The sequence below is a fragment of the Lepidochelys olivacea genome (genome assembly GCF_965140295.1).
Source record: "Lepidochelys olivacea isolate rLepOli2 genome assembly, chromosome: 3".
Classification (NCBI taxonomy): Eukaryota; Metazoa; Chordata; order Testudines; family Cheloniidae; genus Lepidochelys; species Lepidochelys olivacea.
This window is the reverse complement of record NC_140413.1, coordinates 103,191,985-103,212,014: the sequence shown is the minus strand read 5'-3', so window position 1 is coordinate 103,212,014 and position 20,030 is coordinate 103,191,985. Positions and strand designations below refer to the sequence as shown.

Sequence of the window (20,030 nt, the reverse complement as noted above, 5' to 3'; positions counted from 1 at the left end):
GGCATCTGCCCATAACATAGATGAAGCCTGCACCGATGGAAGGAATTTTTCTGTCTGTGCAGGAATATCACCTCACCAAACAACATGAGTTACATCAACGGAAGCATTCTTCCATTGACATAGAGCTGCATCTACACTGGGGGGTAGGTGAGCAGACCTATGTTGGTCAGGGGTGTGTTTTTTTCCACACCACTGACTGACTGTCACAACCAAGATGTAGACAGTCTGACCTACTGGTCAGGAAAGAAGTCAAGCCAGGTCAGATACTACGAGGTCAGAGTCCAAGAAAGGCCAGAGGGCAAACCGGGAGTCAGGCATCAGTAAGCACCCAGAGTCAGATTACCAGATCAGAATCTGAGACAGGCCAGCGGGCAAACCAGGAGCCAGATGCCAGAAAGAAGTGGGCAGGGTCAGGTTACGAGGAGATCAGAGTTAGGCAGTAGGAGCAGGTACTGTAAGGGAAGCAGTCTAAAGCAGCGGGAACCCAGCTGCATAGACAACTTCCTGTTCCTATGCTTGGTTTAAATAAGAGCTGGAAACCTGTCTGGACCTCCAGTGTTCCATCAATCAGAGCCCAGAACTGGAGTCCGCTGTCAGAGTTCAGCTTCTATTCTGGGATCTGTTAGCAGGTCACTGACTGGCAGGTTAGATGTGCCTAGTGCTAAGAACTCTGTGGATTGGGGTTCAAGACCTGCAGTCCCTAAGTATAACTTTCAAGTGTAGACCAAGTCTGAGATGAATGTGAAGGAAGCAGCATCTAAGGCCTGGTCTACACTACAGACTTCTGCCAGCATGACAAGGGCCTTGTCTACACTGCCACTTTACAGTGCTACAACTTTCTCGCTCAGGGGTGTGAAAAAAGTTTCAGTGCTGTAAAGTGACAGTGTAGACTGTGCACCAGCACTGGGAGTTACTCCCCTCATGTTTCAGAGTAGCAACCATGTTAGTCTGTATTCGCAAAAAGAAAAGGAGGACTTGTGGCACCTTAGAGACTAACCAATTTATTCGAGCCTAAGCTTTCGTGAGCTACAGCTCACTTCATGGGATGCATTCACAGGGGTGGTTTTTTTTACAGCGCTGGGAGAGCTCTCTCCCAGCACTGGTGCCACGACTACACAGCCCCGTTAAAGCGCTTAACGTTGCTACTGAAGACACCCTAAATCAGGAGAAATTGTAATTCTTTGACCAACGTAGCTGAGCTGGCAAAAACTCTTAATACAGATGCAGTTTTACTGGCACTTTACCAATATAGCTGGTTTTGTTGGGTGTGGGGGGCGGGAGTGGAGGAGGGGGGGTTACAATATTGGTCAAAGCACAGCTTTACTAGTATAGCTGAGTTGAAAAAAGAGTGCTTTGCCAAAGTAGCTATACCAGTAAAGCAGTCCATTAGGGTGGACATAGCCTAAGGGATTGAAGGAAGGAGAAGATCAAAAAATAAGCCTTCTGGGGAATTAGCAGCATGTGGGAAGAAGGGAAGAGAAAAGAAGTTGCCAAAGAAGATCGTTTAGAGCAGGGGTTCTCACAACACAATGTTTGGTGGCTTTAGACTGCAGCCACCAACTCTTGCCGGTGGCCGCACTGACACTTTTTCCTAAAATTATTTATTTTTCGTAAAGTTAATAAAGTAATATGCACATATATACATCATAATCATTGTAATTTATTTATGAACGGTTTTGTTTTTTTTTTTTGCAGACTCAGTAGATAAAAATAATGCACAGTATTCCCTATTCTTTACTGGACCTGACAGAATAGAAACACAGATAAAGTGCTTTACACGTTCTTGGTTTTTTCATTATTGTTTCTTTTGCTTTTTTGGTAAAAGTGGTTGTCTGTACAACAATTCTGAAGTAAATTTAAAAATGCTTTGAAATAATAGAAGTCCAAATAATAATGAAAAACACATCTGGGAGGCTTGGATCTGGGGAAGGTGGGGAGGGGAGGCACAGCTGCGGCTGGCCCCGGGCTCCTCTGGGCAGGTACGGGGGCTCAGGGCTTCGGCTGGCCCAGGCTATGTGTGTGAGGGAGGGACAGTCTTGGGGATTTCGCCATCCTGGGGCTCCTCCGGCCGAGGGGGGGAGGGGCTTGTGGCTCCAGCCACAGGGTGAGGCAGGGGTCTTGGGGCTCCACGTGCGAGAAGAAGGGGTGGAGTCAGGGGCTAGCCTCCCCAAAAGGGGGCTCCACCCACTGTCCATGTGCCCACCACTCGCCCCATCATCCCCCAACCTGCTGCTTGCCTCCTGCATCCCTCCTCAGTCCCCCACCCACCACTTGCCTCCTCATTTCCCTGCTCACAGCCAGTCCCCCCTGCCTGCCTCCTGCTGCTGGCTTGCCACGCACCTTCTTACTCCCCCAACAGGTCCCCCCCCCCCACTTGCCTCACCGCTTGCCTCCTCCCCCGCAGCCAGCTCCCCCGCCAACCTCCTCACCCTGCTGCTGGCTCGCCGCTTGCCTCCTTACTCCCCCGCCAGGCTCCTGCCCACCACTTGCTTCGCCGCTCGCCTCCTCGCACCCCCGCATCGCCTCCTCACCCATGTGTCCCACCTGTGTCTCCAGAGAGGTGGCGCATGCAGGAGCAACCAGGAGGAAGGAGGGGAGCTGATGCTCCCCCTCCCCACTGCCCAGGAAACTGCGATGGCAGCAGGGAAATCCACTGGTGACCGCATGAGGCCACGGTGGCCGCATTTGAGAAACGCTGGTCTAGAGTGTAGGACATGGGTAGAGTAAAGTTCCATCACTTTCTTCCTGCTTTGATCCTATTTAACAGAGACCCAGTATGGTGTAATGATAACTGATAATAAAGTGTTATCTATATTGCTTTATTATCAGTGGTGAAACCAACCAGCTACAAGTGAAGAGCTGAAGGGAAGACTTTACTTTTAATCTTAATTATAGACATGGTTCTGAACCAAACCTCCCACATTTGGGAGATATTCAGATCCAGATCTCGACTTTGCTCTAGTTCTAATGTTTATTAGCAATCTTATTTTTTCCAGCCAGTATCTGAATTAAACATTTTTTTTTAACCCAGGTTCTGTCTCCCCAACAGGTATTTCCCCCCCTCCCTCCCCGCCCCACACACACTTCTTCTGGTAAATCTATTGGAAAGGCAGCTGAGATCTGGAAGCTTACCAGTAAATAAAGCTCCAGCCGTTATTTGAGGATGTTACATTTTTTAGGAGCAGAATGACAGGCATCATTCGTAACCCTGCTGTGCAGTGTGTAGCTAAGCAATCAATCACAAAGGCACTTGCAAGAGAAATATGCAATGACTGTTGGAGAACTGTGATGCAGAGGGAAGGTTAATGCCATGAGTCTCCTGGATGGTCAGTTAAATTGCATAACTGATGTCATAAAATGATCTATTGCAATTCTAAAATGTATTTTATAGGGAACTGAAGAAATCATAAAAAATGAGCTATTAAAACTCCATAAAAATAAAGGACATATTGAATGAAAAAAACAGAAACAAAAATCATTGGGTACAATATTTTGTATCTTTTAATTCTTTTTCTTTTAAAGGCAATGTGTCAGGGAAACGAAAGTGAGTGAGCGCCCTTTTGGTTTCCTTACAATGGAGAAGGCCTAAAAACATTATAAATTCAAGACTTGTCTACCTTGTTTTTCCCTGGAAAAGTCTTTGTAGGACAGTTAGGTTTATGGCAGCATTTTTCAAAGGTTGGCGTAGCAGGAGGAGGAGTGAAGAACTAGCCAGGATAGAGCACGGAAGATGTATACACATCCCCCATGGTTTGTCAGTATAGCTGGATTGACAAACTCTCCTAGCGTAGACACAGTTTACACCAGGAAAAAAGTACTTTTGCCAGAATGGGTTATACTGATTCAGCAAATGAACTGTAGTAGCAAAAGAAGCTTTATGCCAGTATAACTGCATCTACACCAAGGCTTGTGCCAATATAGATATGTCACCAAAAAAATCACATCCCTAACCAACACTGCTATACCCAGCCAACGTTTCTAGTATAGAACTAGCCTTAGTCTCTGTGTCACAGTTCCCCATCTGTAAAATGGGGCTAACAACATTCCCTTACCTCATAGACCTGTTGTCAGAATAAATACATTAAAGATTGTGAAGTGTTGACACTGCAGTGATGGTGTGCATACATATATATATTTATGGGGGGCCTCAGATAGATTTCTTGAAAGGGAGTTTGTGACAAAGTGGGGATTTTCCCTTGTTATGTTGTATGAATCTTACTGTTGAGCCTATGTGGGTTTTACTGTTTTGCATGAATACTGTGTGTGCCTCAGTTTCCCTGTGGGCTGCACCAATGCCTTGGTGGTGGGAATAGGGGCATGTGACTTTGGCTAAGACCTCTGGGGCAGGTGAGGCTGCTCCAGCTGCCTGTACATATGCTATGACCGGCGCCCTTCGTAACCTGAGACCCAGGAGGGGGATGCAACCAGGTGAGGACCAGGTGCCCCTTTGCCCAGGAAGCAAGACAAAGACAAGGAGGAGGAGCAACGGGGTGTCTGAGGTCTGGTTGCTGGAAGCTGTCAGTCTGCTTGAGGGGGACTGGAAGAGGGGGAGTCCAGGGCTTCTGACCTACGACTCCCCAAGATGGACTTGGCTGAAAGTCACTGATTTCTATGCTAACAAATTCTGTTCTATGCTGTGCTCCTGTTGACTAATAAACCTTCCGTTTTACGCTGGCTGAGAGTCACGTCTGACTGCGGAGTTGGGGTGCAGGGTTGTCTGGCTTTCCCAGGAGCCCTGTCTGAGCAGACTCACTGCGGGAAGCGCACGGTGTGGAAGGGGATGCTGAATGCTCCGAGGTCAGACCCAGGGAGGTCAAAGCTGTGTAAGCTTCTTGCCCTAAAGACAGTATGTTCAGAGAGAGGAGGCATGCTCCCCCAGAGTCCTGGCTGGTTTCATACGGAGTAGTTTCAGAGCATCACCCCGGTGACTCTGTGACAGAGCTCAGCTCTCAAAAGTTTGAGAAAGGCTGGTTTATGACATCAGAGACACCATGAGGGTGAAACCTGAGTACCTGAGAAGGGATATAATTTTTATTCATACTGATAAAATCATTTGGGTTTTTTTATCTTGTTTTGTTTCGCTTTGCTTTTTTGGGAGGATGGCTTATCTCAGGGGTGTGGGTTTTGTTATCACCTCGTTAAGTTAACTGCCAAAGAAATGCTTGGGTGGGCCAGGATTATCACCAGTCTACACAATGTCTTCCCCCCACCTCAAATCCTGTCAACATTCACTTATTAGAGAGCCAGTGGGTGAGTTAAATCTTTTATTGGATCAACTTCTGTTAGTGAGAGAACAAGCTTTTGAACTACACAAAGCTCTTCTTCAGGTCTGAGAAAGGAACTCTCAGTGTCACATTAAAATGCAAGATGGAACAGATTGTTTAGCATAAGTAGTTAGCACATATCGTAAGGGACCATTTAAGGAAGAGTGGCCTGTTAACACCACTGCAGTCATAGGACAAAAAGGGTCTGGGACTGGGAATTTAAATTCATTGCTCTGCTAGACACCCAAAATCATGTATTGAAGAGAGACACTGGATTTATGGTTTATTACAACAATCTGTAACCTACTAACCCTCTCTTTTTGTCCTATGACTGCAGTGGTGTCGCTCTATCTTGAATGGTCCCTTACAATATGTGCTAACTATGTATGCTAAACAATCTGTCCCACCTGGCATTTTGCTGTGACTCTGGGAGTTCCTTTCCTAGACTGAAAGAAGAGCTCTATATGTTGCTCGAAAGCTTGTCTCTCTCCCGCACAGAAGTTGGTTCCAATAAAAGATATTACCTCATCCACCTTGTCTCTATATCCTATCCTGGGACGGACACAGTTACAACTACACTACACTGCATGCAACACTCATTTATCTCCTTTTCCCATTCACGATGGCTGTGTCCATGCTAGACTTTCTTTCCTAAAATTTTCCACTTTTACAATCACAGGTGCAGCTCCATTGCCTCTGAAGCACCATAATATTTAGCCCTGAGGTCTAGACAACACAGTGTTAAACACATTGGCAGGCAATGTAAATAGCAAGAGTGGGAAATAAGTCTAAAATGCAGACAACCAAGGCCCTTGTGGAGAACTCCCCAGAATGACAGACAATAAGGAGATCACCTAGCATGGTCCTGCATGGTAAAATTAAAGTGCCTGATCTTCACTGTGTTTTTACCTCAGGATAACTCATACATGTTAGGTTTCATAATTTTGTTAGTCTCTAAGGTGCCACAAGTACTTCTTTTCTTCATACATGTTAGATACCCCAAGGTAAAAATGCACCTTTTTTAGCTGTGAATACAAAGTCTGAGTAGACACTCACTGGGCTTTCTGAGCCTTTCATTGGAATAGCCACACAGGGAAGGAGAAGGCCCTAAATCATTTGCAAAAAAACATCCTCAATGGATTGCATCTGAAGAGTGGGTTTTTTACCCACGAAAGCCCAAATAAATCTGTTAGTCTTTAAGGTGCCACCGGACTCCTCGTTGTTTTTGTGGATACAGACTAACACGGCCACCCTTCTGATACTTATCCTCAATGGATGCTTTTAAAATTACAAATGAAATGTAAAAGTAGTACTGATGAATGTTGAAATACTGTCAAAGAGCAGAGCAAGAGATTTGGTCTAAGAAGCCCACATTAAAAAGTAGTAATTTTAAATTATGTAAATAATCATTTCACTACAAATAGTTTGAAAGATATGTACTATATACACCTTGCCAATTAGCAAGGGTGCTTGCAGGTAGGCATATGGATAAGAATTCATTGATTAGGCAAATGAATTCCAAACTCTGCTGTTATAATGAGATATTTATATGGTTGGAATCAAATTGCTCAATTTACCCGAGATATTTTATATTTCTCATTTAACCTATCACGTCACTGGAAATATCATTGTCAGAAGATAATTACTGTGGAAGCCAAGTTCTTATCTGCATAAAACTCAATAGCATATAATCATTAGCTGCATATTAAAACAGCAGCAGAAATATGGTAGCTTTTAATATACAGTTATACAAACAACAGTGTATTACATGCATCACAAGAAATAATTACAGGAATATGAAAAACTATTGCTTACAGCCATATGTCCAGAATGCTTCATACATCTAAGATTAAAATCTAAAATGCTTCATACATCTAAGATTAAAATAAGTGAATTTTTTCCCATGAAGGAGTTAGAAACTATAAAAGGACATTTTCTACATGAAAGGCAATGGGTGTCTGCAGATAGAGGCAGAAAAAGCATGTGAGCGGAGTTTGAACAAAGATTTCATTTGCGTAACTACTGAAAAAGCATGTGTATAATGATAAAGTTACAGATTAAGACCTCTATCCTACAACACTTGTACACATGCTTAACCATAAGCATGTGAATAATTATATTGAAGTCAATGAAACTGTTCATGTCTTTAAAGTTAAGCACATATATAACTGTCTGCAGGATTTAGCAAAAAGAGAAGGAGTACTTGTGGCACCTTAGAGACTAACAAATTTATTTGAGCATAAGCTTTCGTGAGCTACAGCTCACTTCATCGGATGCCAGCAGGAGAGTGGGGTGGGGGGAGAGAAAACCTTTTGTGGTGATAAACACCCATTTTTTCATGATTTGTGTGTATAAAAACAAACATCTGCTGTATTTTCCACAGTATGCATCCGATGAAGTGAGCTGTAGCTCACGAAAGCTTATGCTCAAATAAATTGGTTAGTCTCCAAGGTGCCGCAAGTACTCCTTTTCTTTTTGCGAATACAGACTAACACAGCTGTTACTCTGAAACCTGTCGTAATGCCATTAGTTTTCACTCCAGAAAGTGCCTTCCTTGCACTGAGGAGGGAAGAAACAGTGAACCCAAGTCATGAGAAACAAGGTGGTGAGGTAATATCTGTTATTGGACGAACATCAGTTAGTGAGAGAGACAAGCTTTCAAGCTTACACAGAGCTTTTCTTCAGGTCTGGGAAACGTACACCCATGTAAGCTCAAAAGCTTGCCTCTGTCACCAACAGAAGTTGGTCCAATAAAAGTATTATCTCACCCACCTTGTCTCTCTAATATCCTGGGACCCACATGGCTAGAACAACACTACATAACCCACATAGGAGAAGTTTCTTCTTATCCCTGTCAGAGATGAGTTTAAGCAATGAACTGAACTTACATGCAGGGGTTCTGAGGCCCTGCTATCACAACATCCCTTAATATTTAAAAACACTACAGTTGATATTAAACATGAATTCACTCTGCATCATATGGATTAGGAGGAATTTAAAAAACAGAGATGGGTGCTGCTAATTTTATCAATGATATCAGTACTCACAGTTTATGAGATCATTACCCTCCAGTTACAGTTTTGTAATCATATTTTCCCACTAGCCTATTTCTAATGAATGAGATTACTGATCCTTACATCCCTACCGTACACGTAATAACCTTCTTAATTAATACAAGAGCATGAACAGAAGTGTTTTTATGTTACTCTGATTCAAGTCATCTGGCCAAAGAACTGTGAAAATGCTCTAGTTGTGGTTGCAACTTCAAACCACAAACATTCCTCAAATAACTGAGGTGAATGCTCTGGGGATAGCATGATCCCAGATCTTTCATCAGCATGACTTCAAAAAGAGTCAGAAGTACTGTGGATACTGTTCAGATGAAATAAACTGTGCTGATATATATGTTTACAATAAATATTTAGTAAAGCATCACAGCAATAATTACAGATGCTCACATGACTGCTTACAGATTCACATGAAACACTAAAGACAGGATGAATGCGGTTTGGAAGAAGGTTTTAAGGGATTTACCTACAGATAGGGTTGGATTATTTCACTACCATTTATTACCAGTCTTCAAACAGATAAGGTATAGTCTAAAACTGAACTACACAGGCAAATCTGTTACTTGTTTCCATTTGACTTTGTATGTTTTCACACTCTCATATCTCAGAAATAACCAAATCGAATTTTATTAAATTTTCCAAAGAAAGTCACTTGTGATCTGATAATTTCTTACCCAAAGGGTAATTTTGTCAAAAGGTGTAAGTCTTGAAATTAGAGATGGGTCAAAAGTGGAATTTGAATCTTTTTGAATTGTGAGGGCAGAATGGGTTTTGATTCAGCAAGATCAGCAAGAGCCTGTTTTATTGTTCTGCTTTGGATGCAGCCAAAATCTCATGTGAACAGCCATCTAGTAGGGAGGTTTAACATCGGAATGGGAGCCTTCAAACTCTGCCACAGAATTGGTATTTGACTTTAAGCAAGTCATTTAACTTCTCTGTGCCTCTGTTTCCCCATCTTTGAAATGTGTATATTAATACTTGACTTTGTAAAGGCCTTTGAGATCCTTGGATGAAAAACATGTAAGTGAAAATTATTATGAATGGTGTTAGCAGTATTCTGTAAAATTCTATTGAAACCTTCATCTGCATGAATTTCAAGTAAGTACATCATGCGTCTGAATTGTGGATAGGCTTTGCCACCGTTAACCCCCTGGAAGTCCATTTAACCTATTGGTTTGGCTAATTCATATGTAAGTGGCGGGTACCAGACTAGCCAAGACTCCTGAGTTCAATCCCTAATTTGCTGTAAGACCTTGAGTAATTTGCATAACCTCTGAATGCATCAGTTTGTCATCAGTAACTTGGGGTTAATAATGTTTACCTATATTTGTAAAGTGCTGTGTGATCTCCAAATGGAAAGTGCTAAGATTATACTGCACCATTCCTAGGCATTCATTTGGCTGGCAGTCAGGAACCTCCCCAGCATTTTAACAGTGTAGTTGTAGCTGTGTTGGTCCCAGGATATTAAAGAGATGAGGCGGGACTACAGAAGTTGGTCCAAAAAAAGATATTACCTCACCCATCTCGTCTCTCTAGCATTTTAACAGTCAATCTCTTCAGAAAACTATTCAGAACACTGGATGCCTGTAGCTGATTCTCATTACCACATTCTGTCTAGCAAATTTTTCTTTAATAGACTATTCTACAGCTTTATTAAGCTGTATGGTATGGAAGAGCAATGAGTGATATTCAGCTAGCCAGAGCAGGGAAGTGCTATGTTCACCTCACCACAGGTATATGGATTAGTGTCAAATTGAGGATTATGTATCAGTCACAGCATAGTCAGAAGTATTGTAGTCTGCCACACCTGCTTTATCTAGTTCCTCCAATATAAATGTCTTCTGTAAAAAGAAAAAAAAAGCTCTACAGATTTTTTCAGGGGGTGGGGGAGAGGGAGAAACAACAATGAGGTGAATCTGTTGCAGAACTTTCAGCATTAATTTGGAGAGTGGCTTACTTCCAAATATGGGTTCTTGGTATCAGGTAAAGATGGCAACACACCACTTATGTGTAAGGATAGTAACGTTATGCATGTTGTGTGCTTTGCACACTCATTAAGCATGTTGGTCAATTACATGTCTGTAGGATGTCAGTGCTTTGTTAAACCCTCCTGCTTTCCATACCTGAACAGGTGGGAAGTTTTGTGATAGTCAAGCTTGAGAGCTAGGGGAAAGGGCCAAGGGCCCTCAGAAGCTAAGTTATTGGGTTCGGTACAAGAGGAACTGGATGAAATTCTATGGCCTGTGTTATACACATCAGATTAAATGATCCAGTGGTTCCTTTTGGTATTAAAATCTATGAACGCTAAGGCCAGCATGTCCAAACTTGGATACCCAAGTTCAGCACAAATCTATATTCAGGCATTTACATAAAAGTAGCCTGGTTTCCAAGCGCCCACAGCTCCTCTTAGAATCAATGAAAATCAGACAACTTTTATTTAGGTCTCAATTATTCTTTTTGTATTTAGGTGTCAAACTTAACTAACCCAAGTCTGAACATCTTAGCCTAATTGAAGTTCTACAAAGAAAAATCCATAGTAGTTAGTGTAAGAACAGGACAGAAGGTTAGAATCAGAAAGTAAAAGAAAGGAAGCCCACAGTACAGATTTGTACAGATGGATCTCTTTGTTTTTATGAGTATATATGAAACCTTTTTTGTTTTTCTGCTGTTTTAATTCTTTGTGGTGATAAAACAGCATGGAAAAAGCACTCGCTTGGCAACAGTGGTCTGCCATACTGTGAGTGGTGGTGACGCCATCAGTTAACAGTGCTGTATAAATACTGAATATGGTGGTAGGTAGGTGGTAAGGTTGTGTGGATGCACCATACCTTCATCTGTGGGGTTCAAATCCTTCCTTGAGTCACAAGCAAAAACGAGTTTGATGGCCTTATCCTCTATATTGCCAGTGTATTTCATCATGGTTGGTAGTCCCTGTGGAGAAGCATAGTAGTAGATACATTGACAGGGAAGGAACTTGTGTGGTAGCAGCAGCAGTAGGCTTGCCTGAAGCTAGTCTCACGATCATTAACAATACATCACTCACAAAGCTTTTAACTGTGGCCTGTGAGAAGTGTACTCTCTGAAGTCCAGAGGATCTTAGTTCAGACACGAGAAAAGAAAGAAGAGGGTCTAGTAGCTGAGCCATCAGACTGAGCCTCTGGAAACCTATGTTCAATTCCTGGTTCTGCTGCAGATTTCTTATCTGACCTTTGGCCCAGATTTTTAAAGGTATTTAGGCACCGCTGCACTCAGCATTGCAAAGAGGTCCAAATCTCATTTTTTAAAGGGATTTAGGCACTAAGGAGTCAAAATCTCATTGACAAACAGTGGAACTTATGTTCTTAAGTGCTTCCCTACCTCACAGGAATGTTGAGAGGCACTCGTATTTGTTCTTGCTCCGTAAGTAGATAGACAGTAGGAAAAATCTTACCAAAACCTGAGTTTCATCAGGATGTGTTACAATATAACTCCACAACCTTTATGTATGAAGCTTCTGGAATAGCCATATGTGATGCTGATCCCAGTTTTGATAACTTCTTCAACCTATCTGAAGGGACTCCTTAATGCTCACACAAGTATATGTAGGTTGGCTACATTGTTTGATCCACTTGCCTAGGACAGAAGTAACACTCCTTCCGTCCTATACAAAGGACCAAATTCTTCTGCTCTCAGTTACACTAGTGTAAATCTGGAGAAACTGCTCTTGATCACACTGATATATAACTGGAGTAACACCACTGAATTCAATGGCCCAGTGTAACCAAAGATATATCTACACTGCAATAAAAGACCCGTGGCACAGCCATGGCTGGCCCGGGTCAGCTGACTCAAGATCTAGGGCTTGGGTTGAAAGGCTGAAAATTGCAGTGTAGCTATTTTGGCTTGGGCTGGAGCCCAGGCTCTGAAACCCTGCAAGGGGCGGAGACAGTTTCAGAGCCTCAGTTCCAGTCTGAGTCTAAACATCTCCACTGCAATTTCTAGCCAAGCAACCTGAGCCATCACAGTCCTAATCAGCTGACCCAGGCTCTGAGACTCGATGCTGCAGGTTTTTTTTTTTTTTTTTTTTTGCAGTGTAGCTGTACTCCAAAAAGCAAATTTGATCTGTATTGTGGATCACTGGAAGGATATTCTGATAAATAAAATACTGTGTTTCATTTATTCATCATCTACCTTCCTTCCTCCCAAATGGCCTGTTACTCTTCCTGGAAGAGAATCTTCTAGAAATTTCAAGGTCTAAAAAAGTGACAAGTGTAAGAGTAGAGAGTATCAAAAATGGATAAATTCAGCCTGTCTTTATTCCCATATTCTGCTAGAGACAGAGAAAACCCAGGGTGTATTGTCAAGTGAAGAGTCCGCTATATCTACCTCTAGCAAAAATTGCTAATGCATCCGATGAAGTGAGCTGTAGCTCACAAAAGCTTATGCTCAAATAAATTGGTTAGTCTCTAAGGTGCCACAAGTACTCCTTTTCTTTTTGCGAATACAGACTAACACGGCTGCTACTCTGAAACCTCTTCTTCCTCTGACTTGCTCACTAAGGCGTTTAGTCAGAACTCAACTTCTGTGTTGCTGGAGGGCTTACAGGCCTAAAGGGATATCTTTCTTTTAAGATAACGCTATAAAATAGTGATGATAGGTTTTTGTGTGTACATAAAAGACACTGAGATACCATGGTAACAGACACCCTATGAAACCCTAGACTGGCAGATAAGTGGGGAGATAGACAAATAGATAGCTAGATTAGATTAGCTATCATTTGTATTTTAGCATATATGTATCAAGCGAAAGGTGCAGGAGAAACTTCTTTAGCATCATAGCCCTAACAGAAAAGGACTATTATACATCTCTGTTAATAGCTTTCAAATGCGGCTGCTGATAAATATGAACAGAAAAACCTAAGTGCCAGATTTGCAAAATTATACATGGTGCACTACTTATTCTTCAGAACATACTACATGTCAGTTGCTCAGCTCAGGTTGTGTTTGGACCAAGAGGAGAGGAAAGATAGTTCTTGGCATAATTAAGAGTCTTTATTTTTTCTGACCATTCTCCTTTTATCACCTGTCCATCTTTATATGCTTTTTGTTTCTTTACTATAATAGTGGTGTTGAATTCTGCTAAGGTCAAATTCTCCCCAAACGTAGGCATTATAGGGTCATAATGGGAGTAATTTATTCAGATATCACTCACCCAACCCACTTTTTGTTTTTTGCAGGGGTGGGGTGAGGATGGACAGACACTAAGCAGGTCAGGTTATACTGTAGTGTATAGACTTTTAGTAATCCAGCCAGGGCAACTCATAGTAAACCATACAGAGCAGCTCTTTCTACAACCCTCTCTTTCTTATTACTATGGGTGAATTATCAACATAGTCTACTATCAGAGTAAAGGTCATCTGTGCAGAAGACAGAACTTTCTAGTGAGCTAGTCTGAGACTGTGGAATGAACTACCTCTGGAACTAAGGAGGACAGACCTCATGACCTTCCACTCCAAGTGCCATGCACCGTTCCTCAGCATTATCTTCTCCAGCGTATACATATGGAAAGCAGACTGTACATTTTAAAAAAAAGTCCTACCAATACAAAACACAACATTGACCACATAATTCTTCCCCTGGGGAGAAGATGGGAAAGAGAATGGCCCACGTGTGACACACACCATATCACTTTATGCACTACTGGAAGGCATTCACATACTGTGGTGATGAGGGCAATATAACAACCTATATAGCACGGGTTGCCAACCTGTGGCTCCGGAGCCACATGCGGCTCTTCAGACGTTAATATGCGGCTCCTTGTCTAGGCACCGACTCCGGGACTGGAGCTGCAGGCGCCAACTTTCCAATGTGCCGGGGGTGCTCACTGCTCAACCCCTGGCTCTGCCACAGGCCCTGCCCCCACTCCACCTCCTCCGCCCCCTCTGCTGAGCCTGCCATGCCCTTGCTCCTCCCCCTCTCCACCAGAGCCTCCTGCATGCCATAAAACCACTGGTCGGGAAGTGTGGGGAGGGAGGAGGAGGCGCTGATCAGTGGGGCAGCCAGTGGGTGGGAGGTGTTGGGACTGGTGGTGGTGGAGCTGATGGGGGACTGCTGACTTATTAATGTGGCTCTTTGGCAATGTACATTGGTAAATTTTGGCTCCTTCTCAGGCTCAGGTTGGCCACCCCTGCTCTAGAGAATAGAATCAAATCAGTATACTGCAATGAAAATGGAAATTAGAGATATCATTTATCAGCTGTTTTAACTACAGGTCAGTGTATCTAAAAGGCTGTAATTTTTGACTGCTTTCTACAAAGAAGGGAATTGCTTTTCCCTCAATATGGCATTTCATCACTTCACAATGCTGTGAGTATAATCCCTTGGCATTAGAGCCTCTTATTGACAGTGCAGTAAACCTGCTCTGAGAGTAGCAGAAAAGTGAAATAAAAAATGGACAAAATTTATGTTTGGCAAAACACAACACTGAAATCAATTGGTGGTGTTCCATCCAGTCAGCTCAATAGGAGTTTCAACCAATGACCTCCCTGTCAAAAAGAAGTCCATCAACCTTTTGGCAGCATCCTAAATCTCCTGAGTTTAAACAGCTGTTGGGGTTATTATCAAAGCCATTATATTGTTCCTATCTATTTGCTGCAACTTGACATCATTTGCAGGGGGCAGCCTGAAATGCTGGACTGAGAGTTTTGGTTGCTGCACCTGAAACTAAATTATAAGGTCAGAGATGAGAGCGTGCTCAGCAGGGACTTATAGTAAGCAGATTAAAACTTTCAGCTTTTACTTCAGAGAAGAGAGGGCGATAGAAGAGCAATCGCTGCTTGTAGTGTCCAGAGCCAATGATATTATTAATGTAATTGAAGAGCAAGCCATACCAAGGCCTAGACTCTATCTCTGTGCAGTTAACACATAGGGCATGATATTGCAGAAAATATCTGCAGAATTTTGCACTGTCTCCTTCACAGAAGGCCAAACTATTCTAGGTACAGTTCAATCAAGCTGCTTAGAACCTAAAAACAAAGGACATGATTCATACCTCATTTGAATCCTTTTCTGAACTGGGGCTTAAATGGTGAGGGAGGGAGGGAGTTGCACAGCAGCTCAAGGAGAGGAGAGGCCAATCTATTTATTAGCATCATTCCCAGGAGCCAAGTTGTCATATTGGCTGGGTGGAGGCTATGAACTTCCCTGGGGAAAGGGCAGTCAAGGACAGGCTTACCATGACTAACCAGCATTAAGTAGTAATGTTGTACGGGAAATAGCCCTCTAAATAGTGAGCATCCTCTAAGGTAGGGGTCTCATGACAAATTTTTTGGTGGCCTCAGAGTGCAGCCACCAACGCTTGCTGGTGGCCGCTCTGACATGTTTTCCTAAAATAATTAACTTCAGGGAAAAAATATGCACATATACTAGTGCAGACATCACAGCAGACTTTCTAGCTAGCTGGGAGGCTGTGAAAAGTGATATTAACAAACATAAGCCTCCTGCTGCCTGCGTCGGGACTGGTAACTGAAGTGCCTTGGCTATGACATGCCAAGCCTACAGGCGCCCAGGCTCAGCCCCAGCACTGGATGTGGGAAGAGAGGCAGCGGAGGCTGGGGCGATGAGTAGGGTGACCATATGTCCCGTTTTGGCCAGGACAGTCCTTTTTTAAGCCCTGGTCCAGCCATCCCGACTTTTTTGGCAAAAGTGGGGTGGAGAGGAATGTGCAGGGCGGGGCGGGGGAGTGGCGATGCCAGCTCCAGGCAGGTGGGGAGGCAGGGCTCTGGTCGGGGGCAGGCGGGGTTTGAGTGAGCAGTGACACCAGCCCTCCATAGGGGGTAGGCAGAGCTTGGGCAAATGGCTTGGGCTAGCCCAAAGCGGGGCTCAGGCGAGTGGCTCTGACCAGCCCCTCACAGGGAAGGTGGGGAGAGCTCAGGCTAGCCCCAGGTGGTGTCCTGTTTTCTCTTTGGGAAATATGGTCACCCTAACGATGAGGAGCTGGGTGTTGAGTCCCACCTCCCTGTGACCAGGGCCCAAAGCCCCATGGCTGGAGCCCCACTGCCCTGGAAAGGTGGGTCGGGAACTCACTGGCCACTTGCAGAGTCCAAGGTTCTTCCAGCATTGTGCCCCATGTCTCCAGAGGCAGCTCAGGGCACCGTCCCCTGCTGGCAGTGCAAGCAAACACCAAGTTGCATACAGGAACAATAGGAAGAGGAGAGGCTACTGCTTTTACCCCCACCCCAGCCCAGGAAGTTGTCATGGCCACAAAAAAAGTCGTTGGTGGCCACACACAGCTACCACGGTGGCTGCATTTGAGAAACACTGCATCCGATGAAGTGAGCTGTAGCTCACGAAAGCTTATGCTCAAATAAATTGGTTAGTCTCTAAGGTGCCACAAGTACACCTTTTCTTTTTGCTCTAATGTGAGAAGCCTATAGCTTCCAACAGCTGCAGAGGATGCTTTCAACTGCATTGGTCTCTAGCCCAAAGCAAGGGAACAGTTTTTGTTTAAATGTAAACTGTGTGTTCATTCAGTGGGACAAATTGCATCACATCTTTATTGTATTTAAATTGTGCATCAGCTAAGCTATGTAATAGTGGGATGCTATCACTGCTACCTTTGTCCTCTGCTTCGTTCTCCCTTCTATTGATTGCTAAACCTATTTGTTATGCCTTCTTTTCAAATAAGATTGCAAGCTTTTTAGAGACCATGTCTTGCTATATGTTTCAGAGAGCTCAGTACAATGGAGTCCCAGTCCTGATCCTGGCCTTTAGGCATGACAATAACAACAACAATATCCATTTGATACTTTGACATGAGATACACTTATTTGAAAAAGTCCTGTTTTATGACATGCTTATAATATTACAGTCAAATCAAATCAATTCTATTTCTGCTGTTAATTGAGTAATCCATGGTTTTGGGGGTTTTTTGGTCTGACAATTCTGTAAATACGAAAACATTAGCACCTTACCTGTTAAAATGAATACTGTATTAGTTCAGGAGTCTTAACTCACTATTTGTCAAGAGCTTTCAGGCCCTCAGATGGAGGTGATCTAGAAGTGTGAGCATTATGCTCTTTATTTGGCTCTTTTGCTTTATCTAGTTTGTAGCAAGTACATTCCTATCCCCCACCAATGGCCTACACAGTGTTACCAACTCTCATTATTTTATTGCAAGGCTCTAGGTAATTGATGTTTTTTCTCAAACACCAACTCCTGTAGTATTGTAATTACATAAAAATCTCAGTTTTCTTTTTTAAAGTAAGTTTCTAGCCATTATGTAATACGTGACCTGAGTGTACTTTAAGGGTATGTCTACACAGCAACTAGACACCCAGCCACCCACCCAGTCTGGCCCGTGCTAGATGACTCAGACTTGCAGGGCTATGGCTGCAAGGTGGGAGAGTCTCAGAGCTCAGGCTCCAGCCCAAGCCTGGAAGCCTACACAGCAATGAAACAGCCCCACAGCCTGAGCCCCGGGAGACTGAGTTGGCTGGCACAGGCCAGCCCCAGGTTTTTTGTTTGTGTTTGTTTTGTTTTGTTTTTTGCTGCGGACATATCCTGAGGCTCAAAAACTAGAAGAGAAACAAAAGGAACGGTACAGTTACTTAAAAAAATCTCATGATTCCTAAATCAATCTCAGGATTTTGCAGGGACCAGACTCCTGGTTTTTGATTGCTTGGGGTTGGGAATGCTGTGTGAATTCTAAAAAAAATAAGAATTTCTCTCATATAAGTGATTGTGCATATTCCTACATAAAATTCAAGACTTTTGTGATGGAAATATAATTTTAAAATAGGTATTGGCAGATGATTAGACAGGTCTTTTAAAATGAGGAAGGATTAATTGTGTTGGAAACTAAATATAGGGACATGTCTAACCTGTATTATTATATGCACCCATCACTATGCCATCTGAGCAGAGGGAGTGGCAATCTGTTGATTTTGTTTCTCTCTGGGTTATTTTCCTTTGGGATTAAGCCAAAATTGAAGAGACAAGCTGAAAATCAGTGCAGGATAGACAGCTCTAAACCTTCACTGAGTCCTTAGTGAAAACGATCCACTAAAAAAAGAGAAACAAACGTGTCTTTTCCTCGGCCTTAAGGAGCACAGCTTCCCCGTTCGAAAATCTGCCATGTACGGATTACCATTGGGGATTGATTACAGCAGTATTTAAAAATCCCACGCTAGCCATGCTTTATGGTTCTTCTTCCACGGGAGAAAGCATGATCGCCCCCTACTGGCCAAGTGGCAATGACGCAGCGGCTGCAATTGTGCCGAAGAACACGCTGGCGGCTCTGTCTCCAGACGCGGGACATGTGCCTATTGTCTGCGCAGGGAGAGACAGCGAGGGAGGAAAAGACACCTCAGTAGGCTACAACCGGGCAAGAGACATGGGGGGAGGGAGAGCCCGATATATCTCTCTTTTTCCTGTTCGGAAGTATTTCGATGCCAGGATTGGACAGGGGGCGCCTGTTCCACCCCTCCGCTATCCGGCGGGCAGGGAACGCCAGTCTCAACAACTCCACTCTGTTCTTTTAAACGATAAACTCAGGAGCCCATCTGTCTCCTCCTGCTGCAGAAAGAGGATGGAAGTGGAGGGCGGGGGGAGGTGTCCCACCAAGCCAAAGAGCCTGGCCCCTGTTCCTTTTCCGTCCCGACAGCGAACACGACCGGCGACTCCTCTTCTTTATTCTTCGATCGTTTTCACAGGAAGCCAAGAGGCAAACTGTGGAGGGCAGGCAGCAAACCCTCGCCCCTTGGACATGGAGCCTGTGCAGGGTGACCAGACAGCAAATGTGAAAAATCAGGACAGGGGTGTGGGGGTAATAGGAGCCTATATAAGCAAAAGACCCCACAATCGGGATGGTCCCTATAAAATCGGGAGGGTCCTTATAAAATCGGGACATCTGGTCACCTTAAGCCTGTGTGAGCTTTCTGCAGGCTGCGGGACTGGGTGCTGGGAATTCGCCCTGGGTGATTGCCTCTGACAGGTCAATTACAGCAGACCTGCATTTCTGGTCGCCGCACTTTGTAATAAACTGGTGATTACTGTAACTCTCAGGGCTGTGTTGCAAGGGGGCAGAGTGTGCGGCGTGGCCAATGTTGAACTCTACTGATCTCCAGTATGTAAATCACCTTGAATATGGGGTTCATAAACTGGGCAGCGCCAGCAAGCAAAATCCGCCGCTACTTTCTCACCACTTCCCTTCAGCTCCAGGCCGGCCAAGGAGGGGAGGTTATTCGGGATTATAGCAATACATAAGAACCCAGCCAGAGCATCAGAGCCCTGTTTCAAAATTACTTTGGTGGGATTTTAAGAGAGGAGAGAGAAATGAGAGGCACAGAAGAGAAGCCTTCATTAACAGGTTGGTTTAATTTTAATATTGTTTCAGTCTGGCTCTGGCTTGTTTAAGGCTCTGAGAAGAAACTTGTACGGGTAACAGTGATATTCCTGTTTGGAGAGCGGAGGAGGCTGAGTACCTGACATTTGATAAGGACTTTAATGACCTTTTCACCAAAAGAGGAAGGAGACCTGAAAACCAGGGTGGTACAACAGGGCCTGAACCGAGGCTGCATTTCCAGCTTTGTTGCTCTTTAACTGGGGTGGCGTGAGGCCGGGGGGGTCTGGAGAAGAGGGTCTGCGGGGAACCAGTGATCGACGCGTTGAGAGAGCCATGCTGACAGCGGGTGCCTGCAAGCAGGAACCGGGAGGGGGAA

The 20,030-nt window shown here is 43.9% G+C and overlaps 1 protein-coding gene across 2 annotated transcripts in view; it reads left to right on the top strand.

Moving 5' to 3' along the window:
* The window catches only part of SGK1 (serum/glucocorticoid regulated kinase 1), a 125,669-nt gene that overhangs the window by 96,465 nt on the left and 9,174 nt on the right, over positions 1 to 20,030 (top strand). Inside the window, exon 1 of one of the 2 annotated variants that reach the window (XM_084623219.1) lies at positions 19,444 to 19,678. The exons of the other annotated variant lie outside the window; for it this stretch is intronic. Within the exon in view, the coding sequence (XP_084479345.1) occupies positions 19,645 to 19,678 (34 nt within the window). The 5' untranslated portion in view covers positions 19,444 to 19,644. Of the gene's footprint in view, positions 1 to 19,443; positions 19,679 to 20,030 lie in introns of those variants that run through there. 2 annotated transcript variants of the gene reach the window in all.